The 21,704-nt window shown below is 32.3% G+C and overlaps 1 protein-coding gene across 1 annotated transcript in view; it reads left to right on the forward strand.

The window, feature by feature from the left end:
* EMC2 (ER membrane protein complex subunit 2) overlaps positions 1–19,654 on the forward strand; it is a 50,820-nt gene extending 31,166 nt beyond the window's left edge. Inside the window, exons 8-12 of the mRNA XM_006075684.4 lie at positions 4,198–4,279; positions 5,060–5,170; positions 7,199–7,303; positions 16,489–16,576; positions 19,484–19,654. Of these exons, the coding sequence (XP_006075746.2) occupies positions 4,198–4,279; positions 5,060–5,170; positions 7,199–7,303; positions 16,489–16,575 (385 nt within the window). The 3' untranslated portion in view covers position 16,576; positions 19,484–19,654. The remainder of the gene's footprint in view (positions 1–4,197; positions 4,280–5,059; positions 5,171–7,198; positions 7,304–16,488; positions 16,577–19,483) is intronic.
* The last annotated feature ends 2,050 nt before the right edge of the window (positions 19,655–21,704 follow it).

Genomic DNA, 21,704 nt, shown 5'->3' on the forward strand with positions numbered 1-21,704 from the left:
CACAGAAAATATTCTACAATGTGATTTTAATATTATTCCATCTTATTAATTAACCCTGGTATTCCTAACTAATTTCCTAGTAAAATATAGTAATGCTGTACTATCTTCATTTTATTCTATTTGTTTTTAAGAAGTAAAATGTTATTTATAGATTACATGATTGCCAATTTAGAAAATTCTACAGATTCTACAAAAAAGTCACTAGAACTAATCAGTATAGTAAACCTGCAGATAAGATATCACTTATATAAAAATCATATTTGTAAATACTGGCAACAAACAGTTGTAGTTTTAAATTAAAAGAAAGCATTCATAATAGCATAAAACACTTTGGAACATATATATTTTTTTAATGTAAATTGTGTGCTGAAGACTACAAAACATTAATTAAAAAAATTAAAGAGCACATAAATAATACCAAATTCATGAATTGGAAACTCAGCATTGTTTTGTTTTTAACTGAAGTATAGTTGATTTACAGTGTTAGTTTCAGCTATATAGCATAGTGATTCAGTTATACATACATGTAATGGTTGTCTTTATTTTTAGTTGTTTCCTTGGGCTAAATTCCTCAAAGTAGAATTACTTGATTAAATGATATATGCGTTTTTTAGTGATTTTGATAAATTGTTCCTAGGTGTTCACTAGAAAGGTAGTATTAATTTACTCTCACAGCAGAGTTATTCGAGTGTCCCCGTAACAACAGTGGGTGCTATTGTTCTTTTTAATCTTTGCAGATTTTAATAGCTGAAAATTGGTTACACTTTTTTTAGGAGCTCTTTATATAAATGATATGAGCTAATACTGATTTTTTTTAACTTATGGAAACTTTATATTTTTAGATGGCTAGATATATCAATTTATATTGCTTTCAGGTTTTCTATCCTCTAAGAACCATATAAATATATTCTCTTTTTTGTTCTACTTCTTTATCAGTTTTACTTTTTTGGATGTATTTGAAATATTTTGATAGTTCTTAAATAGGTTATACTGTATTTTTAACCTATCACTAAATTTATTATTTGCTTCATCTTATAATAGCCACATTCAGTTTTGCTTTGTTTTGGGTCTCAAAAGAGTTTATTGAGATATTGTTGGATAGAATCTTGGAAGAATCACCAGAAGTCAAGAGATACAAAGACAGAACAACATCTGAAAAGTAATTTCTTTTTATGGGAAATGATACTTATGTTCTGCATATCCTTTTGTCTTGTGTTACAAAGCTCCTTTTGATCTTGAAGCTAGTTACTTACAAAATGATTGTTTATTTTTTCCAATTGAACATTTAGAAGGAAAATTTTAGATTTAGGGTGAGTGAAAATAAATATGTTAATATGTTTTGAAGCTATTTGAAAATTAGAATGTTCACTTAATTCATTTAATTTGTTTCAGCAAGTCATTGTGGTAAGTAGGATGTTTTTGGTAGAAGTGGTAAGTTATTGTCAGATATCAGTTTACCACAGTTTTGTGCACACAGTGGCAAAAATGTAGCAAATTAGGAATTGCTTGATACATTTAACATTTTGACATTCTTTTCTGCATATTAATAGTTATAGTAAATCACAGGCAGATTGCTAATCTAGATCTAGACTTTTTTACTCAAAAAAGATTTCCACAGTAGGATGTTAATCTCAGTCTGTTCAGTGTTTTTATAGAGAAAAGGGGATATAAATTTCTGCCACATACATTTTTAATATCTTTAAGTTGCTTTTATTTAAATTTGCTTCTGATTTATAAATTCTCAATACAGTTATTCCACTGGTATAGATCACACTGGTTGATCATATTGAGACACTTTTCTAAATATAAAAAATTAGTTATAATTTTTGCCTTAATCCCAACAGTACATTATAAACATAATTGTGTATTTTGAACAAAGATACTGAATTTTTTTTTTTTAATGTAATTTGTTGTTAAAACTGGCTATCAGCAAGGAGCAGTTTTTAAAGTTAATTATGAATGTCATTATTGTAGCTCCAGCTTTACTGTAAGATTCTTTAACAAAGGGAATTATCAAGATCTTGTAAGGAAAAAATCATAATACTGATAAAGCAGTCTAGGAGCAAATACTGTAGCCTATACATATGCTTTTGTGTGGAACAGAAGAACTTCACAAACACTTTAGTTACTGACTCTAATGTAGTAATAACAGTGGTTATTCTATTTTAAATGGATTCTCATTATTTTACTTCTCTAAATCTTAATTTCATTGAGTTGTTGTATATAATAAATTAATATAAGTATTTGGGATGGTCAATGCCATCTGGATGATATATACCATCCTTGGGAGAATTTTGAAAATAGTCATCACTAAAATCACTTTCTTCTGGCTCAGTACTCTTGGGCACTGCTGCCTGAGAAAAACTGGATTAGGCCATTTCTTGCTCCTTCCAGCTCTGAGTTTATTTCATTCTATACTTTATCTGCAAAATTTATTTGATTTTACATTTTGTAAAACTGGGGGAGGGTATCCCCTCCTTGTATGTGATGTTAATACTAAATAATTTTTAACAAAAATATCTTGGCAATACTTTTTCATTAAAAACTCCTGTATACTCATTTTATGTTACTTAATGCTATGTAAGAATCAAGAGTCACAATTTTGCTCAACCGTTTAAGTCTCTGAGAACATTTATTCTTAGCGTTAATATGAATTTTTGGTGTACCCTAGTTAAAGGAACACATTTAGAAGGGAATTATCTTTTTGATGAACTTGAGTGTTTAAGGTAGACTTCCTCTTCTATACAGTGATCAATAAATATCAGATTGATAGTCACGATACTTTTGTTCTAGACGTTTATTCAGTTGTTTGTTCAGTGATTGTATAGTTATCATACATTAAGAACTAATACTAGATTTGGGGCATAAAAATGAAACGGGTTAAATAGCAATGTGATCTTTCATGAGAATTATCTTTGAATAAGATCTTTAATCTAAAATGCTATGATTTGGGGAGATCATTTGGGGAGGGTGTTTTTGGTTCCTTTGGCCCTTTGGGTTTGATTGCTGTATCCCTTTTTATGTTACCATTGACATATTCTTAACTACCATCACCACCACAATTTTTCATTGTAGTGTGTAGTGCATATAGGCAGTATGCTTAGTAGTTAAGAGTATAGGTTTTCTGCTTATTTCCTAAGGTATTGGTGGAATTAAATGAGTTAATATTTGTAACAGCCAGAGAAATACATGATACATAATAAACACATAAAAACAGTTAGCTATTATTAGTTTTGCACATGTGAAAAAACAGCCTACATATTTTGAAAAGTGAATATATCAGACATTAGTGTAAAATAGGTACCTTTTTATATTGACAAATGTCAAAATTAATTTTAGTATCCTTTTATTTGTTACAATGTCATCACTTCCTCACTGGGACTAAATCTTATAATACCTGTGTTCTTTAGGATTTCCTTTAAATAATAAGGATATTTACATGACCTAAACATATAAAATACATTAAGGGATAAATTATAGTCATGTAAGATAAAGCAACCCACTCCAGTGTTCTTGCCTGCAGAATCCCAGGGACGGGGGAGCCTGGTGGGCTGCCATCTATGGGGTCGCACAGAGTCAGACACGACTGAAGCGACTTAGCAGCAGCAGCAGCACCAGGATAAAGCTATTTTTCCAGAGCTCTTTGTGGCAATTTTTTCTTTAGGTGTTTTAGTAAAGATTTTGTTTCTCTGCCACATGATTAAGTAGTAGTAGAGTGCATATCAACACCACTAACTTGAATAGGTTGGTAATGTCTGTGAAAGATTTTTAATGAATAGATAATATCTAATAAAATGTTTATTTCTTCATCATACTTTAGCTATTTGAATATTAAATTATCAGTGAATTTCTGGAACTTATTTTATGTATAAACTGATCCAGGATCTTGAAGACTATGTTGTTAATAATGTTTGAATGTCATTGTAGTGACCCAGTTTTTAAAATGTAATGTCTTTTGATCATAGACTGCTTCAGGATTTAAGCTTCTGTTTATCCATTTCATTAAAAAAAAAGTGATATTAAAAAAAATTTAAAAAGTGATATTATTTGTATTTACAAATTCAAGATAAGTACTTTATTAATAAAACTTTAAATTATTTTTGGAATAAAATGGATAATATCACTAAAATTGTTTTAAAATCATTTTAAGGTGTAACTGACATACTATTTATGACTTTTAAAATTGGTGTTTTTCAGCTATGCTAAAGCAGCCTTTTGTTTAGAGGAGCTTATGATGACTAATCCTTACAACCACTTATACTGTCAGCAGTATGCCGAAGTAAGTGTTTCCAAAAACTAGTTGTATGTGATTTTATTTTTGTTGGTGTTGTATATTATATGGAACTAAGAATATGTCCTTAATGTCAAGCAAGTATATAAATATTTAAGACATATTATGAAAATTGATTAGTGAAAGTAAAAGTTTTAAATTGTTAATATTGTAATGGAAATACTGATTTTTCAATTAAATGCCCTTATTTAAAAGTGAAATTCTTTTTTAATTGTATTTTTTGATTGTGTAGTATATTCTTTTCAAATTATGAATTATGTCACAGTTATCACCATTTAATGGCTTTTAAGGCATTTACAATGATTATGACTTTTACATCCATATTTTAGGAAACTTATATTAAGGTCATTATTTTGGGAACTTAACTGTTAAGAATAGCAATACAGTTGACTCCTATAAGGTTAAAAGGACTTCATTGTTAAGGAATGTCAGTGGAACTAGGAAAGGACAAGTTAGTATGAATTCTATGTTTATAATGCTAGTATAGTAATAGAAAATATAAAGCTGTAAAGCATTTGCAAGGCTGGCTTTTTTATATTGGCAACAGTTTTTAATTTTAAAAACTACTCAGTGATCTTGATGTTCGTAGGAGGTAGGTTTTACTTAAAATTTAGATTAGCTCTACAACTTTAAGATGAATTCTTTTAACAGCTTGCATTTGTTTACAGAAATATCTGTTTCAGTTACTAATGCCTATGGTATGATGAAGCATGCTACATTTCAAAGTAGTAAAATAAACAGATTTCAGCACTCTGTAATTTTTAACAGGTTAAATATACCCAAGGTGGACTTGAAAATCTCGAACTTTCAAGAAAGTATTTTGCACAAGCATTGAAACTGAACAACAGAAATATGAGAGCTTTGTTTGGACTTTACATGGTGAGTTGAGGTACATGTTTAATGTTATTTTATGAAAAGTCATTTAAAGTCCATTACCTGTCCAAGTTTATCACTTCTCCATTTTTTTTGTATTTCATTGATAAGCATATGATGTTTTTCCTCTTGTTAATTATGAGCAACAGGTTATAAGGCAGTTATATTTTTGAATGTTAATAGAGCCTAGCTATTTGACATTTCACTGTAAATTGTCTTTTATCAGAATTTAAATCTGCCTTTGTAAAATTAAATAGTAGCAGATAAAAAGCTGTGTTACGTATTTCTTGTTTTGTTATTTTTGGGCTTATGCCCAACATTGTATTAATTTTCTTAAATTATAATTGATATATTTTTAAATAAAAGATATATTAGAAGTAAAATTTCTAGTGCCAAATTTAAACTTTTTTTTATGGTATAGACAGACAGTTTGGAAATTATTTATGGCAGGCATGTAATTAAACATTTCTTATGTTTATGTATGCCAAATGATGAGCTTAGAAAAAGTCAATTAACAATAGCTATGGGAAGTAGAGGAAGAATTTACTGAACTTCAAAATTAAATAAAATGAGCTCCTTTCTACAGTCAGAATGACTATAAAAATAAACTTCATTAATAGGCCAGTTCTTTGAAATTTTAATTTATTTTAGTTTTTTCATGGACTTTTGGATGAATGTTTTGTTGGAGCCTAGTGAAAAAGAATTGATTGTAGAAATGGAGGCAGGAAGAAACATAAATGAAATAATTTTCAGCAAAGAAATGGCAAGATAGAATTATAAAACAGTTAAAAGGAGTTTCAAAAAAATTACTTCTGGATGCTACCAGTGCCAGTTATAGTAGCTTGTAGATACAATATGGTAGCAATGTCTATTTTTACCAAATACATTAAATGCTAATTTTAAAAAATAGGTAATGAATTATTAAATAGTAAAAGTACATAGTACTTTATGTGTCAGGCTCTGTTATGAGCTCTGTTTCTTATTGTAAATTATTAAATTCTCACATCAACTATTTGAGAAGGTACATTATTATTAATATTACCATTTCATGGAAAGTGAAATTAAGACACAGAGTGTTCTGATTAATTTGCCCAAGGTTGAACACAAGCTACTAAAAGATTGAGCTGGGATTCCAGTTCAGGCAGTTGACTCCAGAGACATTTTCTTAACTACTGCATTTGCTTACATTCATACCTAAAAGGTAACATTAAAGACATAAAAGTTTAAAAATCAGATTTTGGCATATAAATTCCTTAGTGACACAGAAGAAGACAGGAGGAAAAAGCTTATAGCATAGGCTAGGTCTAAAAGAAACCACAATGAACAGATCCTCTTAAGACATAAGATATATTTAAGCATAAGATAAAAGTTAAATCTTTCTCTTACCAGAAATACATACAATTAAAAATTAGAATATGATTATGAGGTTTTACAGATTCTTTCATGGATCCCAAAGTACCAGTCCTTTGTTTAAATACAGTTTTTAAAAAGGAAAGGGTGAGTTTAATTGGTTATGGAACACAGTTTGGAAACTGTTGGTATAGTGAAAACAGAAATAGATTGGAAGTGATCTCTTTGTTTCTAAGACTTTTGTTAACTTACTTTAAGTCAGTTTACTCCTTTTGGACTTCATTGTTTTTCACATGTTAATGTAGAAAGTTGGATTAAATTGTTTTTGAGGTTCCTTATGTTAATAGTAATTCTATAATTCTGAAATAGAAAAACTGAAGTAATTCAGTAATAAGAAATTACAACAATAAAATCCTGTATTATTTAAGTGATAATGAAATTTTACCTTCCAGAGTGGTGGTAGATAACTAATAAAATAATTTTAAATGTTATTTAAGCTATCAGTTCTTTGGATTATTCTGTTTGAAAATATGTTTTCATTTGTAAACACTAATTTATTCAACTTTGCATTAAAAACTGCACAATTTAAAAAACTCTTAATTATTAGCCCATTGCAACCTTTTGATTGTCTTGGCTACATAAAAGGAATAAAATTGTTTTTAATGTTTTTTTGTTTGCTTTTAGTCTGCAAGTCATATTGCTTCTAATCCAAAAGCAAGTGCAAAAACAAAAAAAGACAACATGAAATATGCTAGTTGGGCAGCCAGTCAAATAAACAGAGCTTATCAGGTTAGTACTGATAATTTTATATTGTCCCATAGGTCAGTTAATGTATTTCTTAGTTGTTTATTTTTCCACAAGCTATAATGCCAGGTATCTATCATTGAACTTTTATACTTTTGGGTCTTTAGCAAATGTGTTTTAACTATGTAAATTAACTGGTAGGATCACATATTTTTTTCCTCAAAAGGAATTTGTTACTTTTATGATCCCATAAAGAGCCTTATCATCTCAGCAATTCTGCATTTGGCAGATAAAAAGTAATTCAAAAAATCCAGAAAGGGTAAATAAATTGCATGATGCATTTCAGAGGCAGATTGGGTATGTGAATTTATCATCAGAGATAACTCAAATAATAAAAACGGAGGAAGGAAAGCCTAAAAGTAAACTAACAAGACTACGTAACAAAATTTATGTACTCTGCTTCCAGTCAGATCTTACCTGAAATGTCTCTACACGTTTCTTAGTTTTCTGAAGCTCATCCCTAGGAGATTCTTCAGGAAGGATTCATGGAAAAACACTTCTACTTATATCTTGCATATTTGTAATTTATCCATCTATAGTCTATATTTGAAGGCCAGTTTGACTTCTTTACATCCTTTGGCTATTAAATACATTTACCTAAGTATTAAACATGTTGTTCTGTTTTTATTTATTTATTTAGGGTAAAATATTGCTGTCAAAGCAAGTTTGATACCATCCTGATTTTCTTTCTGTAATAAGTGACTTGAACTTATCGTCTGGTTTTTGAAAGGAATTTTTTATCTTTAAAATCCAGTAATTTTACTATAATAACGTTTGGTTGGTTATTCTTGGGTCAGTTTCCCCAAATATACTGTAAACCTTTTTAATATTTGGATTCATTCCTCTTAATTTGAGAAAAGTTGCTTTTTTAGAATAATTATTTTGAATTATTTTGCTTGATTGCTTAAGTTTTCTTTTTCAGGTTTCCAATTATAAGTTTACTGGATCTCCTTTCCCACTTCCTATATTATTCCTCTTTTTTTTTTTTATTAATATTTCTGTCATTTCCCGTGTTTTATTCTCTTCTTTTTTTCATAGTTATTTTTTATAGAGTTAGTGCATATTCTTTTTGTTTTCTACATTTAAATAAGATAGTTTTTCTGGGCTATTAAGAGATTATTTTTATGGTGTAAGGGGAGTTGGAGATAGGACAGGATAATTTTCCCAGCTTGGTCTTTATATACTTTCTCTTTGAAACAGAGAACTCACATATGACCTTTGTATACATCCAGTCTTTCTTAGAACTAGGTCTGGTTCATAATGATATTTCTGGCTTCAGCCTTTCTCTACCCCTGTTGGTCTTCAGGTCTTGAATTTTGAGGTGTTGTTCTCAGTTTTAAATGTTACATTTTGTTGTTGTTTCTCCTGGGATTTGCTCCCCCTGAGCTTTACTACCTCCCAGCTTCCCCTTCTCCCCTTATCTGGATCATCTCTCCCTCTTAACTTCAGTGTTTCTGACCTGTTCAATTTGGTTTCAGTTTCAGAAGTTTTCCTTCAGTTTCAGAAGTTTTCCTTCAGTATGAAGTTTTTTACCTTCCGGAAGAGGGTGTTTGCTGGATATTTCAGGGACTTTGAGGTCTTAAGCCATTATTGATAGATTTGTTTAGTGTCATATTTGCATGCAGTTTTTTTATACTTTGATTTGGAGGCTTTGAGACTGTCCTGATTTTACAAACCATTTGCTGATTCATCGGTTCATATTCTGGAGAAGGCAATGGCAACCCACTCCAGTACTCTTGCCTGGAAAATCCCATGAACCAAGGAGCCTGGTGGACTGCAGTCCATGGGGTCACTAAGAGTCGGACACGACTGAGCAACTTCACTTTCACTTTTCACTTTCATGCATTGGAGAAGGAAATGGCAGCCCATTCCAGTGTTCTTGCCTGGAGAATCCCAGGGATAGGGGAGCCTGGGGGGCTGCCGTCTATGGGGTCGCACAGAATTGGACACAACTGAAGTGACTTAGCAGCAGCAGCAGTTCATATTCTTTTCATTTCTGTGGCTTATAGAATACTAAGGTGTCCTCTTTTGCATCCTCTTGTGCCTCCCACATAGCTGTTGAGCTTTTGTAGGTCCCACTACTATCAGTAATATTAATATATTAATAACAACCTTTTAGGGTTTTGAAGGATTGCTATATGTATACACACACACACGTATATATATATATTTTTTTTTTTTTAAAGATGTCTTTTTTGGAATTGTTTCTTGTTATTTTGGTTTAGTTTTGGTGTTCTTTGTTTTTGTACTCTTGATTGGGGAGATTAAAACAATTTCAGTTCAGTCGCTCAGTCGTGTCTGACTCTTCGCGACCCCGTGAATCGCAGCATGCCAGGCCTCCCTGTCCATCACCAACTCCCAGAGTTCACTCAGACTCACTTCCATCGAGTCAGTGATGCCATCCAGCCATCTCATCCTCTGTCGTCCCCTTCTCCTCCTGCCCCCAATCCCTCCCAGCATCAGAGTCTTTTCCAATGAGTCAACTCTTCGCATGAGGTGGCCAAAGTACTGGAGTTTCAGCTTTAGCATCATTCCCTCCAAAGAAATCCCAGGGCTGATCTCCTTCAGAATGGACTGGTTGGATCTCCTTGCAGTCCAAGGGACTCTCAAGAGTCTTCTCCAACACCACAGTTCAAAAGCATCGATTCTTCGGTGCTCAGCCTTCTTCACAGTCCAACTCTTACATTCATACATAACCACAGGAAAAACAAATTTAACTTTAAAACAATTTATTGCCCTTCAATAACACTATTTAGTCACCTTTGTATAGTTTTTTTATATATAGTAAAACTGTTGGCATATTGCAAGTCAGAATATTTATAAGTATTAGCTAGGCTGTGCTTCTTCAAATGGAGGTTGAGATAGCTCAGATCTGTAATGGGGTTCCACACAGAGTAGGCTTAGGCAGGGGAGTATGATGCAGGGAGGGAGAGGTAGTTTGTGATTTAAAAATAAGACTTGGATAATATGAAAATAATAGTATGCAAACTACATCATTGTTTTTAAGATATTTTTGGGAAACAACTAGCTGCTCAGTGCTTTTTTTTTTTACCTGGTATGACTATATTTCTAAAATAAATTTTTATTAAATTATAACATACGTAGGAAAAAAAACCCCAAGTCACAAAGGTACATTCCAATGAATTACACAAGTCAATGTATCCAGACAATAAATAGAAACATTATATCACCCCAAACCTTTATGATAACTTTTTTCAAATTCTGCTTCTGTCCCTCTCAAAGGTATGAATTTATAATCCCATAGTCTTGGCTTTTTTTGAACTTTGTGGAATCAGACACTGTGTACGTATTTTGTCTGGCCTATTTCACTATTTATGAGATTTATTTTAAGTGTGTAGTTCATTCATTTTCATTGTAGTTTATTGTATGACCATACTGTATTTAGTCAGCTGTTGATAGGCATTTGGATTATTTCTTGTTTGGGGCTATTATGAATGACACTGCACTGATACTGCTGTGCAAATCTCTTGGAGTATATGTACAAGTTTATTTCTTATCTCCCTTATGACCAGTGAGGTTGAATACTTTTTCATATTTTTATGGTTGTTTGGATATCTTTTATGAAGTCTATGTTTTCCATTGGTTTATGATTTTTTATCTTGTTTTTTTTTAGCGTTTTGATTTATGGGCCTTTTGTTCCTTATATGTGTCAAACAGTTCAATTCAGTCACTCAGTTGTGTCCGACTCTTTGCAACCCCATGAATCACAGTTTGCCGGGCCTCCTTGTCCATCACCAACTCCCGGAGTTCACCCAAACTCATGTGCATTGAATCAGTGATGCCATCCAGCCATCTCATCCTCTGTCGTCCCCTTCTCCTCCTGCCCCCAATCCCTCCCAGCATCAGAGTCTTTTCCAATGAGTCAACTCTTCATATGAGGTGGCCAAAGTACTGGAGTTTCAGCTTTAGCATCATTCCTTCCAAAGAACACCCAGGGCTGATCTCCTTCAGAATGAACTGGTTGGATCTCCTTGCAGTCCAAGGGACTCTCAAGAGTCTTCTCCAACACCACAGTTCAAAAGCATCAATTCTTCGGTGCTCAGCTTTCTTCACAGTCCCAACTCTCACATCCATACATGACCACTGGAAAATGTAGCATATCTTTTTAACTCTTTTGTTGCAGTCAGTCTCAAATGATTTTGATGAAAAAAGTTCTGAAGATTATCTTCTACATAATCATTTCCTTTATGGTTTGTGCTTTTTGTATCCTGTCTAAGAAATTATTTGCTAATGATCATAAAGATAATCTTGTGTGTTTTTGGAGTTTTTTTTCTTCTACTTTTCACATTAAGATCCACAGTCATTTTGGAATTGATTTTTACGTATGATGTAAAAATAGGGGTCAGTTTCCTCCTGTGCAGCTTTCCAGGATTTTTATCTCTGTTTTCTGTCATTGAGTCCCATTCTGTTGAAGCTAGTACCTTATAATAGTTGAGAGAGAACACAGATGCTAGATCTGTATCTTCTGGCTTCAGAGTTTTTCTCTGACATTTATTAGTTATGTGGCCTTGGACAAATTACATGCCATCTCTGGGCCTAGCTTTTCATCTGCAAGATGGGCATAATAAAAGTTTTCTAAGTATTAAAGGATTTGATACATATGTTTCACCATATCACAGTTACACACACTGTATTGTGCTTACTAATTGCATGCTCTAAGTTCACTTTATCTCAGTTACATTAGCAGTAACAACCATAATAGTCATAATAGTAAACAGAAAGTTTATTGTAAAATAGGTACTTTTCCTATTTTACAAATGAGGAAATTAAGGCAAACTGAGACAGTCTGACTCCAAATTTGATGTTCATAATGGCCACGATGTACTGCCTTTATAGAGAAGTATCAGGTGTAAATGTTTCTGAAGCTGCAGTTATTGTTTCCATTCCTTTCTTGTTTATTTTCTCATGTGAGCAAGATGACATCCTGCCTTCACTTGGTTTTCTGTTTCAAGCCCAAAGCTCTCCATAGTAACTGAATTTAGAGTTTCATTTTGTTTGGGTTTTATTTTTCCCCCGTCTTTCTCCATGTCTTTGACTTTTGCACTAAACTCCATGATACCCAGTGGTGTTTTACACATCTTTCCTTTCCAAATTGCCTTTTCTTGTCTCAGGAAAGGGTAGTATAAAGACTGTTTATCAGTTTCTGTCATCTCGGATACTACTCCAGGAAGATAACATCTCTCATTTGATAATGTCAGATTTCTGTGTAGCAGCCTAAAATACCCCTCAACAATGGCAAGCCACTCCAGTACTCTTGCCTAGAAAATCCCATGGATGGAGGAGCCTGGTGGGCTACAGTCCATGGGGTGGCCATGAGTTGGTTGCGACTGAGCGACTTCACTTTCACTTTTCACTTTCACACAATGGAGAAGGAAATGGCAACCCACTCCAGTGTTCTTGCCTGGAGAATCCCAGGGACGGCAGAGCCTGGTGGGCTGCTGTCTGTGGTGTCGCACAGAGTCGGACTCGACTGAAGCGACTTAGCAGCAGCAGCAGGAACCACCTACTGTGTAAAATTTATTTTGCCTCTAGATACTAGTAGTGAGTTTTGAGTAAAATATTTCAGTGCGTTTTAAGCTTTCATCTCTGTGCTTTTTCTACAGTAGGTTTTGGTTTTCTTTCTGTGAATCAGATTTCATAACTATTTGTATCCATTGCCCTCTGCTATCATATTGTTTTAAAATAATGACTTATTTGCTTATATCTGTAGGTGTCATGTAGGCTTGGGCTCAGTTGAGTAATTCTGCTAGTCTCCAGTGGGTTTTATTTTTTTTCCTGCCCCATGCCAGTGGTTGGTTGATGGCCTCAGTTAAATATCTGGTGGCTGGTCTCTGTCAGCTGGGAATGCTGGGCCTTGTATTAAATATTTCTCACTTTGCAAGCTAACTTGGACTTACTCACATGAATAAGTTTCAGGGTTCCTGGAGCAGTGAACAGGTGAACTCCATTGCACAAGGGCATTTTGAAATCTGCCTGTGTCACATATTGCTAATATTCCTTTGAGCAAAAGAAGTCACGTGGTCAACCCAGATTCAGGGGATATAATATTTCACCTCTCAATGAGAAGAAAAATATGTGGTCATTTGGAAATTTATTACACTTTTGTATGACTCATAGTTCCATCTTTCTGTTTTATTTAGCCTTTTTCTTTTTATCTACTTTATTGAGGTATAATTTATATACAATAAGATGAAAATATTTTAAATGTACAGTTGAGTTTTGACAAATTATACTTCTCTCTCACCCCTGCCCCATTCAAGGTGTACAGTTTCCATCATCCAAGAAAGTACCCCTCTGCCACCTTGCAGTCAGCCCCATTCCATACTGCAGAATAGCACTGATTTGACAGAACTTTATATATAAATGAGATCATTGGTTATGTATTTCATTCCTGGCTTTTTTCACTCACCATGTTTTGGAGATTCATCTATCCACTGCTCCATTTTATTTATCTTACTACTTTGTTCACCCATATTATTTTCCACAAATTATGTGAATTTGTGAATGTTAGCCCAGCTTATCCTAGTTATTACAATGGAGAAATCATTTACCTTTGAATTTGATAAGTTTTATTATTTTAGTGATCTTTCTGGTGAGTTTTCTTTAAGACCCATCAGGAAACAATGAAAAAAGAGTTTACTTAAAAATCTATGAAAAAAATGCAAAATTTGTGATTAATGTAGAAAACTACAATATGACTTTCAGAGATTGATGTTTTAGTAATATAAATCTCTGGGATCTAATTGAGAACTTTATGATGTGTCTAGGCATATAAACAAGTATAAAGTATATAATAAGTATTCCTTATTGTAATGTTTTTCTAGGCATTTAAAAATTAGAGAAAATGAGATCTTAAGAACTCCTTTCTGTCTTTGTTTTTACTTAATGAAACAGAATATGGCTGCTACTTGTTCTTTAATTAGGTAATTGGTTTAGCATGTTCAGTAGAGGCAGGCAAGTTTGATTAATGCTCATGAAAAACTTTAATGTTAACCTACTCAAAATAATTTTCCAGATAAATGCTTCTTTGGTACTCTGTTAAATTTGTCTGTGCGTATATAATTTATGATTACTGAGGTGATCCTGTTACTATCCTTTTGGGAAATAGAAAATTAAATCATGATTTGAGGGAAAAATAGGATTCCAGCTTAATCAGTTAAATTGCCATATAATTCTAGAATAGACAAAATAATTGCATGTCAGGTAAAATTTGGAGTGATAGATTTATATTTCCAACTTTCTTTTTATTTGTTCTGACACAGATAAGTCAGTTTGGCTTATTCTGAATTGCAGAAGTCAGTAGCATTGATAGACAGTCTTTGTAGGTGGTTTTCTAAAATAAGCTAATTTTAAAAATCACAAATTTGTGTTTATTATTATTTTTATTACATTTAAGTACAAACCAAAAAAAATGCTATATGTTAAAGTACTTGGTATGACTTCAGCACTACATAATTTTTTCATTTTTATTTTCCATTTAAAAAATTAGTGTCCTATTTTGTACCTCCCCCAGAATGCTTTTTCTTAAAATTAGACCTTTATATATCTGATTAGGACCATTCTTGTTTACTTTGGGTAGGCAGTGGTAAAAGAAAAGGCTTTCTGTTCTTGTGAAAGTGACTCTATCAACTGGGTAATAGGAATAATAAGCACACTCCACATCCTTTACTCACCAGGGGAAATTATGAAAGGGCAAACTTTTAAATGTGGTATTGCCATAGTTTCTAATTATGACCTGTATATTCAGCATTTGAATTCCTTAAATTAGTAATGTCTTATAAAAGGCAAAGTGATCTTGATTCTTATGAGAAGTTTTTTTCTTTCCCTGGCATTTCCTCTATAAATCTCTTTTATTAATAGTTACTCTGTCAAATCAGTATTCAACTACAGACACTAGTGGTTTAGGAACTAGGAGAATGATCATGTTAAACTGCAGTCGAGGAGGTCAGAGGTAGGTTAGCAATTCCTGAAGCCTATTTCCTCTATGATGTTACCTGTGCTTGATCACTTAATCTTTCTCAACAGGTCACATGAAGTTTGCCAAATTAAGTTAATTACAAAAGAGAAGGAACACATCATAAATCAAGTACTAAGTACTTAAGACAGCATTGATATCTGAAGGAAAGATCAGTCACTTGAAAGTATACTGAGTGCTTGGATGTTAACTTGAAAATATTATACGTTGCTAGTAGAAAATGTTGATCAATACTTTAACCAGAGGAAAAATAGGTAATATAGATATAATAAATCTTCCCCTACCTGTCCAAGGAAACATGCTTATCTAGTAAATCTATAGTGTTAAGTCAAATGATAAATGATGGGAATTGTCAGTGTAGTTAGAAAACACATTTTGAAATCAGCATGGGGTATTCAACAGTATTTTCCCCACTGATTACGTATTTATTGAATTTTAGTAAGTCATGAATTTTTTTGAATATTCAAAGATAGTATTTAATACCCTATGTTTTGTTCTCATTGTAAAATCCATTCCCAATTTGGTATTATGAAATAAATTATGACTTAATAAACTAGAAATGCATTCTTTAAAACATGTTTATATTACTTCAACATATAGCATAGAGTTTTATTTGATAGCTTTTCACTATAGAAATGTGACGTTATCTAGTCAACTAATAAAACTGGAAAATTTTTTAAAAATTGAAACCTACTGTAAAAAATTTTAGAGAAGTCTTACAACTTTAAAATGTTAAATAACAGTACTTTACATTTATATTTTATCTTTATTTGAAATTAAAAATTTGATTAGAGGTCACACAAGTAGAAATGGTCCACACTCCTGCACAAATACAATTTTGTTTCTAAATTATGCTTTTTCTTTCATAAAGGTTTTTTGGTCTGAAAAGGTAGGATAGTTTGAAAATCAAATATATGTTTTTATAGATTATCATACTACTTAAACATTTAAACTGGTCAATTTTACAGGGAAATTTTTATAGTTCAATTGAAGATGACTCCTTAATGAAAATGTTCTTAAAACCCAGGGTTTATTTTTTACTGAAGAAAAAGAACATACTTGATTTTGTGCTAGTGATAAAAATAATGTTAACTCTCATTAACAATTTGAAAGTAAGATTGTGATTTTGTACCTGCCACTGTAATTAAGCCTAATTGCATTTTTTAAAAATTAGTTTGCAGGTCGAAGTAAGAAGGAAACCAAATACTCTCTCAAGGCAGTTGAAGACATGTTGGAAACACTGCAGATCACCCAGTCTTAAGGTTTCAAAAACTCTTTAACATTACATTTCACAACTGCAAAATTGAGCTCACTGGTTTGTGACTTATTTGCTAGATGCCCGGTGTTATTTGTATATTGACTTTCTGTTAAGAAGGCAGTTGTAAAGAATGCAATTATATAAACCTAGAAATGGCATTTAGTGCTAAGCAGGCAGAAGGGGACAGCCCATGGAAAAGAGATTTAATAAGATTCTTAGAGATCAAACATCATTCTTTTCATATCACACATATATAACTGCTCTTAAACCACAATCTGATATATAAATAACCTTGTTAAATAAACTGATGATTTATTAAACTTGCATATGAAAATTCTAGATTCTTTTTGTTATATTCAAATAGTGAATATATTGTTTTAAAGCTTAATTTCTAGTTAACTCCTTTTTTTGTGTGTGGTAGGAAATACATAGCATATGTAGTTGACAGAAGCAAAATTCTGGTAAATTATTTCATTCTCTTATAGTGTCAGGTTGAATTTTGCTCTACATTCCGGTGTGCTATTATTTTATATGCTATAATGTTATTCTGATAGATCTTGGTTAAAGTATATCATTCTCCAAAGTTCAGCATTATCATTTTATGAAATTTTGTTTTGCTATGGGACATAATTGAGATTTTTTACCTATAAAATGGTTTAAGGTTCATGTATGCTATGATAGTCAAATTTAACCCTTATGAAAGTTATATTTATCCAACTTTCAACACTGAAGTATTTAAAGGGCTATTTAGAAAGCATAGATAATAGGGATGAAAGGAGTTTCAGTGACTTAATTATTTTCCATTAGGGAAAAATAAGAAAATCTAAACTATTTGTAGAAGCAAATATTTTACAATTCTTGTATCTCATTACCTCCTTAGTAATAATTACAATTTCTTTCTTTTTTCTCTTTTGAACAATCATTACACTACTGTTAGTAGTATTTGGTGTGTTTTGCAATAAAATAGAACTTGAAAGTTAAAGCACTTTATTCCAACTTTTAAGTTCAAACACTTAATATAAATCAGTTTTTAAAATAGGCAAAATATTACATATATAAATACACTTAATTTTTAATTACTTGCCAATGTAATACAGAAACACTGGTATGCTTGCTATTGTGCTTAGTAGGGCAAATAGAGATCATAGAAGAATTGATAAAGTAGAAGTCTGAAGGAAGAGAACTATTGTCAGTATAAGCATTTTAATTTTTTGAGCTATTCTGTTAGCAAATTGTTCTCCACATCTAGTCTAATTCTTTCATTTTGCATTTTTTTTTCATTTTGTTCTGCCATAGATAATGGGCAGATGTGAAATAACTCTTCCCTTATGAAGATACTTCCTATTAACTAATATTTGTTATCACAGGATAAACTGTTTTTGCCCATGAATTTATTCACCATTTTCAACATAATCAGCCATTTCAGATAAAGAAAATAGTGCTCACATATTATTCCACTACCTTTTTCCTTTTAATGTCCTTCTGTGAGACACTAGAGTACTGTATACTTCAGCAGTATTTGTGTAATAAATAATTTAGTGCCCCTTATAACTGTCAGCCTTTAGTTTCACTTTTTTCTAATTTTAACACCTTCTTTCCAGAAATCTTTAATTTGCTAAGTATATTGTTAATATGTAATAATTTATAGACTTCAAATCTTACGAGCATGAAATCGCAAGTATGAGAATTAATTAAATATGAAATATTAAAGCTAAAAATGGTTCCACAGAAAGATTATGGGGACCCTGGGTCCCTGATGGCATTGATGAACACCTGAACCAACAAGAGTAATTGCCAGCTTCTGCACTAAGTACATGAGAAAAATAAACTTGATTATTAAGCCATTGTTTGTATTTTTTGTTACTTCAGTCATATATGTTTCTGACTAATGATCCACCATTAAGCTCTTTTTAAAATGCAGAACTGTTAATTTTAGACATGTGAGGGATGCTATTTCAGAATTTAATGATTGAAAGTTAAGTAGATAATTACATATAACAAAAGAAGTATTATCTTGTTCCAACTCAACACCCAGTATTTAAGCCAACAGAGGTGAGAAAAAGGCATATTTAGAACATCTTTAATCATGAGAATAACGTTGACTTGGGAACAGAAGAAGATATAGAAAAAATTGAAATGGAGAATTAATGTTTCAATATGCCAGAAGCATACAATTTTTTAATCACATATTTCGAAGATTTTTTTTCATTTAATTATAGAATCTCTTGATTCTCAAAGCAACGTCACTTACATTCAAAGAACTATAGTAGAGTTTAGAAGGGACATTAGAGAGATTTAGTTGTATTTGATTTTAGGATGAAGAAGTAAGGTTCTGAGAAATTAAGCTCTTCTGTGAAAGAAGAGGAAATAGGATTAGGATGTCAGGGGTTCCCAAATCAATCCTCTTTCTAGTATATTCCAAGGCATATGTCTAGCCTGTGATAGGTTGTTCTTTGATAAAGATGAGAGCCAGATGTACCCAAGGGGCATTGCTTGGTGGCTGAGAAAGGACTAGAATTCAGATTTTCTGACTTGTGAAACAATTTTTTAATGGAATAATTAAGCCAGACTTTCATTTTTGATTAAATTGAATGTAAAGGAAATTACCCAATAAAGATAATTCATTTATAGTCAATGTGAGAAGTATTTCAAACTGTTTTAGAATTATTTCAAACCTCCTCACTTTGAACTTCTAATTTCTCCTATCTCCCTTCTCATTCTTGGCAAGTAACCTCTTGTTATAGGCTGAATTGTGTCTCTCCCCACCCCACCCCAATTTAATATTTGAAGTTCTAATCCCTGGGGCCTCTGAATGTGACTTTATTTGGAGATTGAGTCTTTAAAGTGGTCATGAAGTAAAATTGAGTCATATTGCTGAGCCCTAATCCAATATGATTGATATCTTTATAAGGAGAGATTAGGACACAAACATACAGAGGAGGCACCATGGAAAGACGAAGAGAAGATGTCCATCTACAAGCCAAAGAGTGTTTCCTCAGAAGAAACCAGCTCTGCTGACACCCTGATCTTGGATTTCTGGCCTTTAGAACTGTGATGAAATAAATTTCTGTTTTTTTGACACTCAGTCCTCTGTGTACTTTATTAAGGTATCCCTAGTTAGCTATCATAGCTCTCTTACTATTTCACAGAGAAAAAGAGAAGATCATAAACTGTATCAGATATTCTTGTGTGCAACTTCACCTCTTTTCCTCCTAGAGTAGAAGAAAGTAGCCCTACTCATTTTTGAGCTGTTTCCCACCAGTGTCTTCCTCATTTTTTATACTTCAGCCATACTTTAGTTTCATGAATTTGCCTCCCTTTCTTTTGCTGCAAGAGCAGCCTGACTTCTCCAAAACTTCATTTCTTTTCTTCACATTTGTCCTTAAACTATTTTCTTTTCTTCACTATACCTTTTTTCTTTTTATTTCAGCTAGTTTCTTTCCTATTAACACTAAAATATGCTCAATTTTCTACCACTTTTTAAAACATCTTCCTTCATTTCCACAATTCCCTTGCAGCTACTACTCCTTTCTCTCTGTTTTGTTTTGTTTTTTTTTTTTTACTGCCAGATTTCCTCACTTGTTGAACTCATGTCTATTTTCCCATACTTAAATTGCTCCAGTCTGGCATCCCCAACTCCCCCTTTCACCCCACATCATTCCTTTGAAATAGTTTAGTTCCATGTCACCAATCTAATGGACATTTTCAGCCTTTTAAATCATAGCCATGTTCCATTCCTCTTACGCTCTATGATTCATCTCAAGTGTATACATTCTGCTCCATTTCTATTGCCACGAGCACCCTAGACCAAGCTACCATTATCTGACTCCTGGACTGCAACAGTAGTTAGATAGCATCATCACTTTCCCCAGTCAGTTCATCACTACAATTAGAATGTGACAAAACATCACTAATAATAACTTTTTACCCTTCCTCTCTTTAAAACTCGTCAGTTATTTCCCATTTGATGCCTTAAATGTGACCTTTGACGTTCTATATGAAATCAGAACCAAGAAGGAAGATTCAGATTTTCTTAATTGTAAACTACTTTCCTCTTCCCCTTTATTTCTGGATTTAGTTATACTTAAATTCCATGGCCTTGTTACACGTCTTTCTTCCATAAACTTGGTACTTGTTCCCTCTGTATGAAATAAAGCCTTCCCTGAACTCATCTTTCAGAGGTCATGTCCCTCTTTTTTTTTTTCTTACTGTATATTTTTAAATAATGTCTTTTAAAATACTTTAAAACTCACAAGAAGTTGCAAAAACAATACAGAGTTCCTGTGTACCGGTAAGCTTCTTCCTATTATCTTATGTAACCTTAGTAGATTGTCAAACCCAGAAATGGACATTGCAGCACTGCTGTTAACTCAGGTACAGATTTTATTCAGATCTCATAATTTTTACATGCTTGCCTTTTTTTTTTCCTCTTTATGTAGTTTCATGTGTAGATTCATGTTACCATCACCACAATCAGGATATAGAATATATATCTCAAAGGAACTCCTTGCTACTTGTTAATAGTTACATGCTACACCCTCATCTATCACTAATAGTTACCATCCACTGATTTTTTTTCTCTGTTGCTATAATTTTCTCACTGTAAAAATGTTTTGTCAGTGGAGTCATACAATTTGTAACATATTGAGACTGGCTTCTTTCACTGGGTATGTTTCCCTTAGCTCTATCAGTGCTGTATGTCTCAGTAGTTTTTATTTTTAAGTAATATTTCATTGTATAGATGCATCACAGTCTGGTAATCCATTCACCATGAAAAGACATTTGAGTTTTTAACACAACCAAGTGGGGTTTATCCCAGATATGCAAGGCTCTTGCTTTACTATTTGAAAATTTGTTAACATAATTTATCATACTAAGAAGAAAATAAAAGCCGTGTGATTATATTGATACAAAAAAACCATTTGACAGAATTAAACACCCGTTTATGATGAAAAAGGTATAAAATTTGTATGTAGCATGGTATGTAATGAAATCTAAACATTAATTTGGAAATAAGAAGGATATGTATTTACCATGTCTGTTTGATACAGTACTTGATGACTTAGCTGGTGCAGTAAGAGAAGGGCATAAAAAGTATACAGCCTGGAAAGGAAGAAGTAAAGCTCAGATTT

Source organism: Bubalus bubalis, chromosome 15, assembly GCF_019923935.1.
Source record: "Bubalus bubalis isolate 160015118507 breed Murrah chromosome 15, NDDB_SH_1, whole genome shotgun sequence".
NCBI lineage: Eukaryota > Metazoa > Chordata > Mammalia > Artiodactyla > Bovidae > Bubalus > Bubalus bubalis.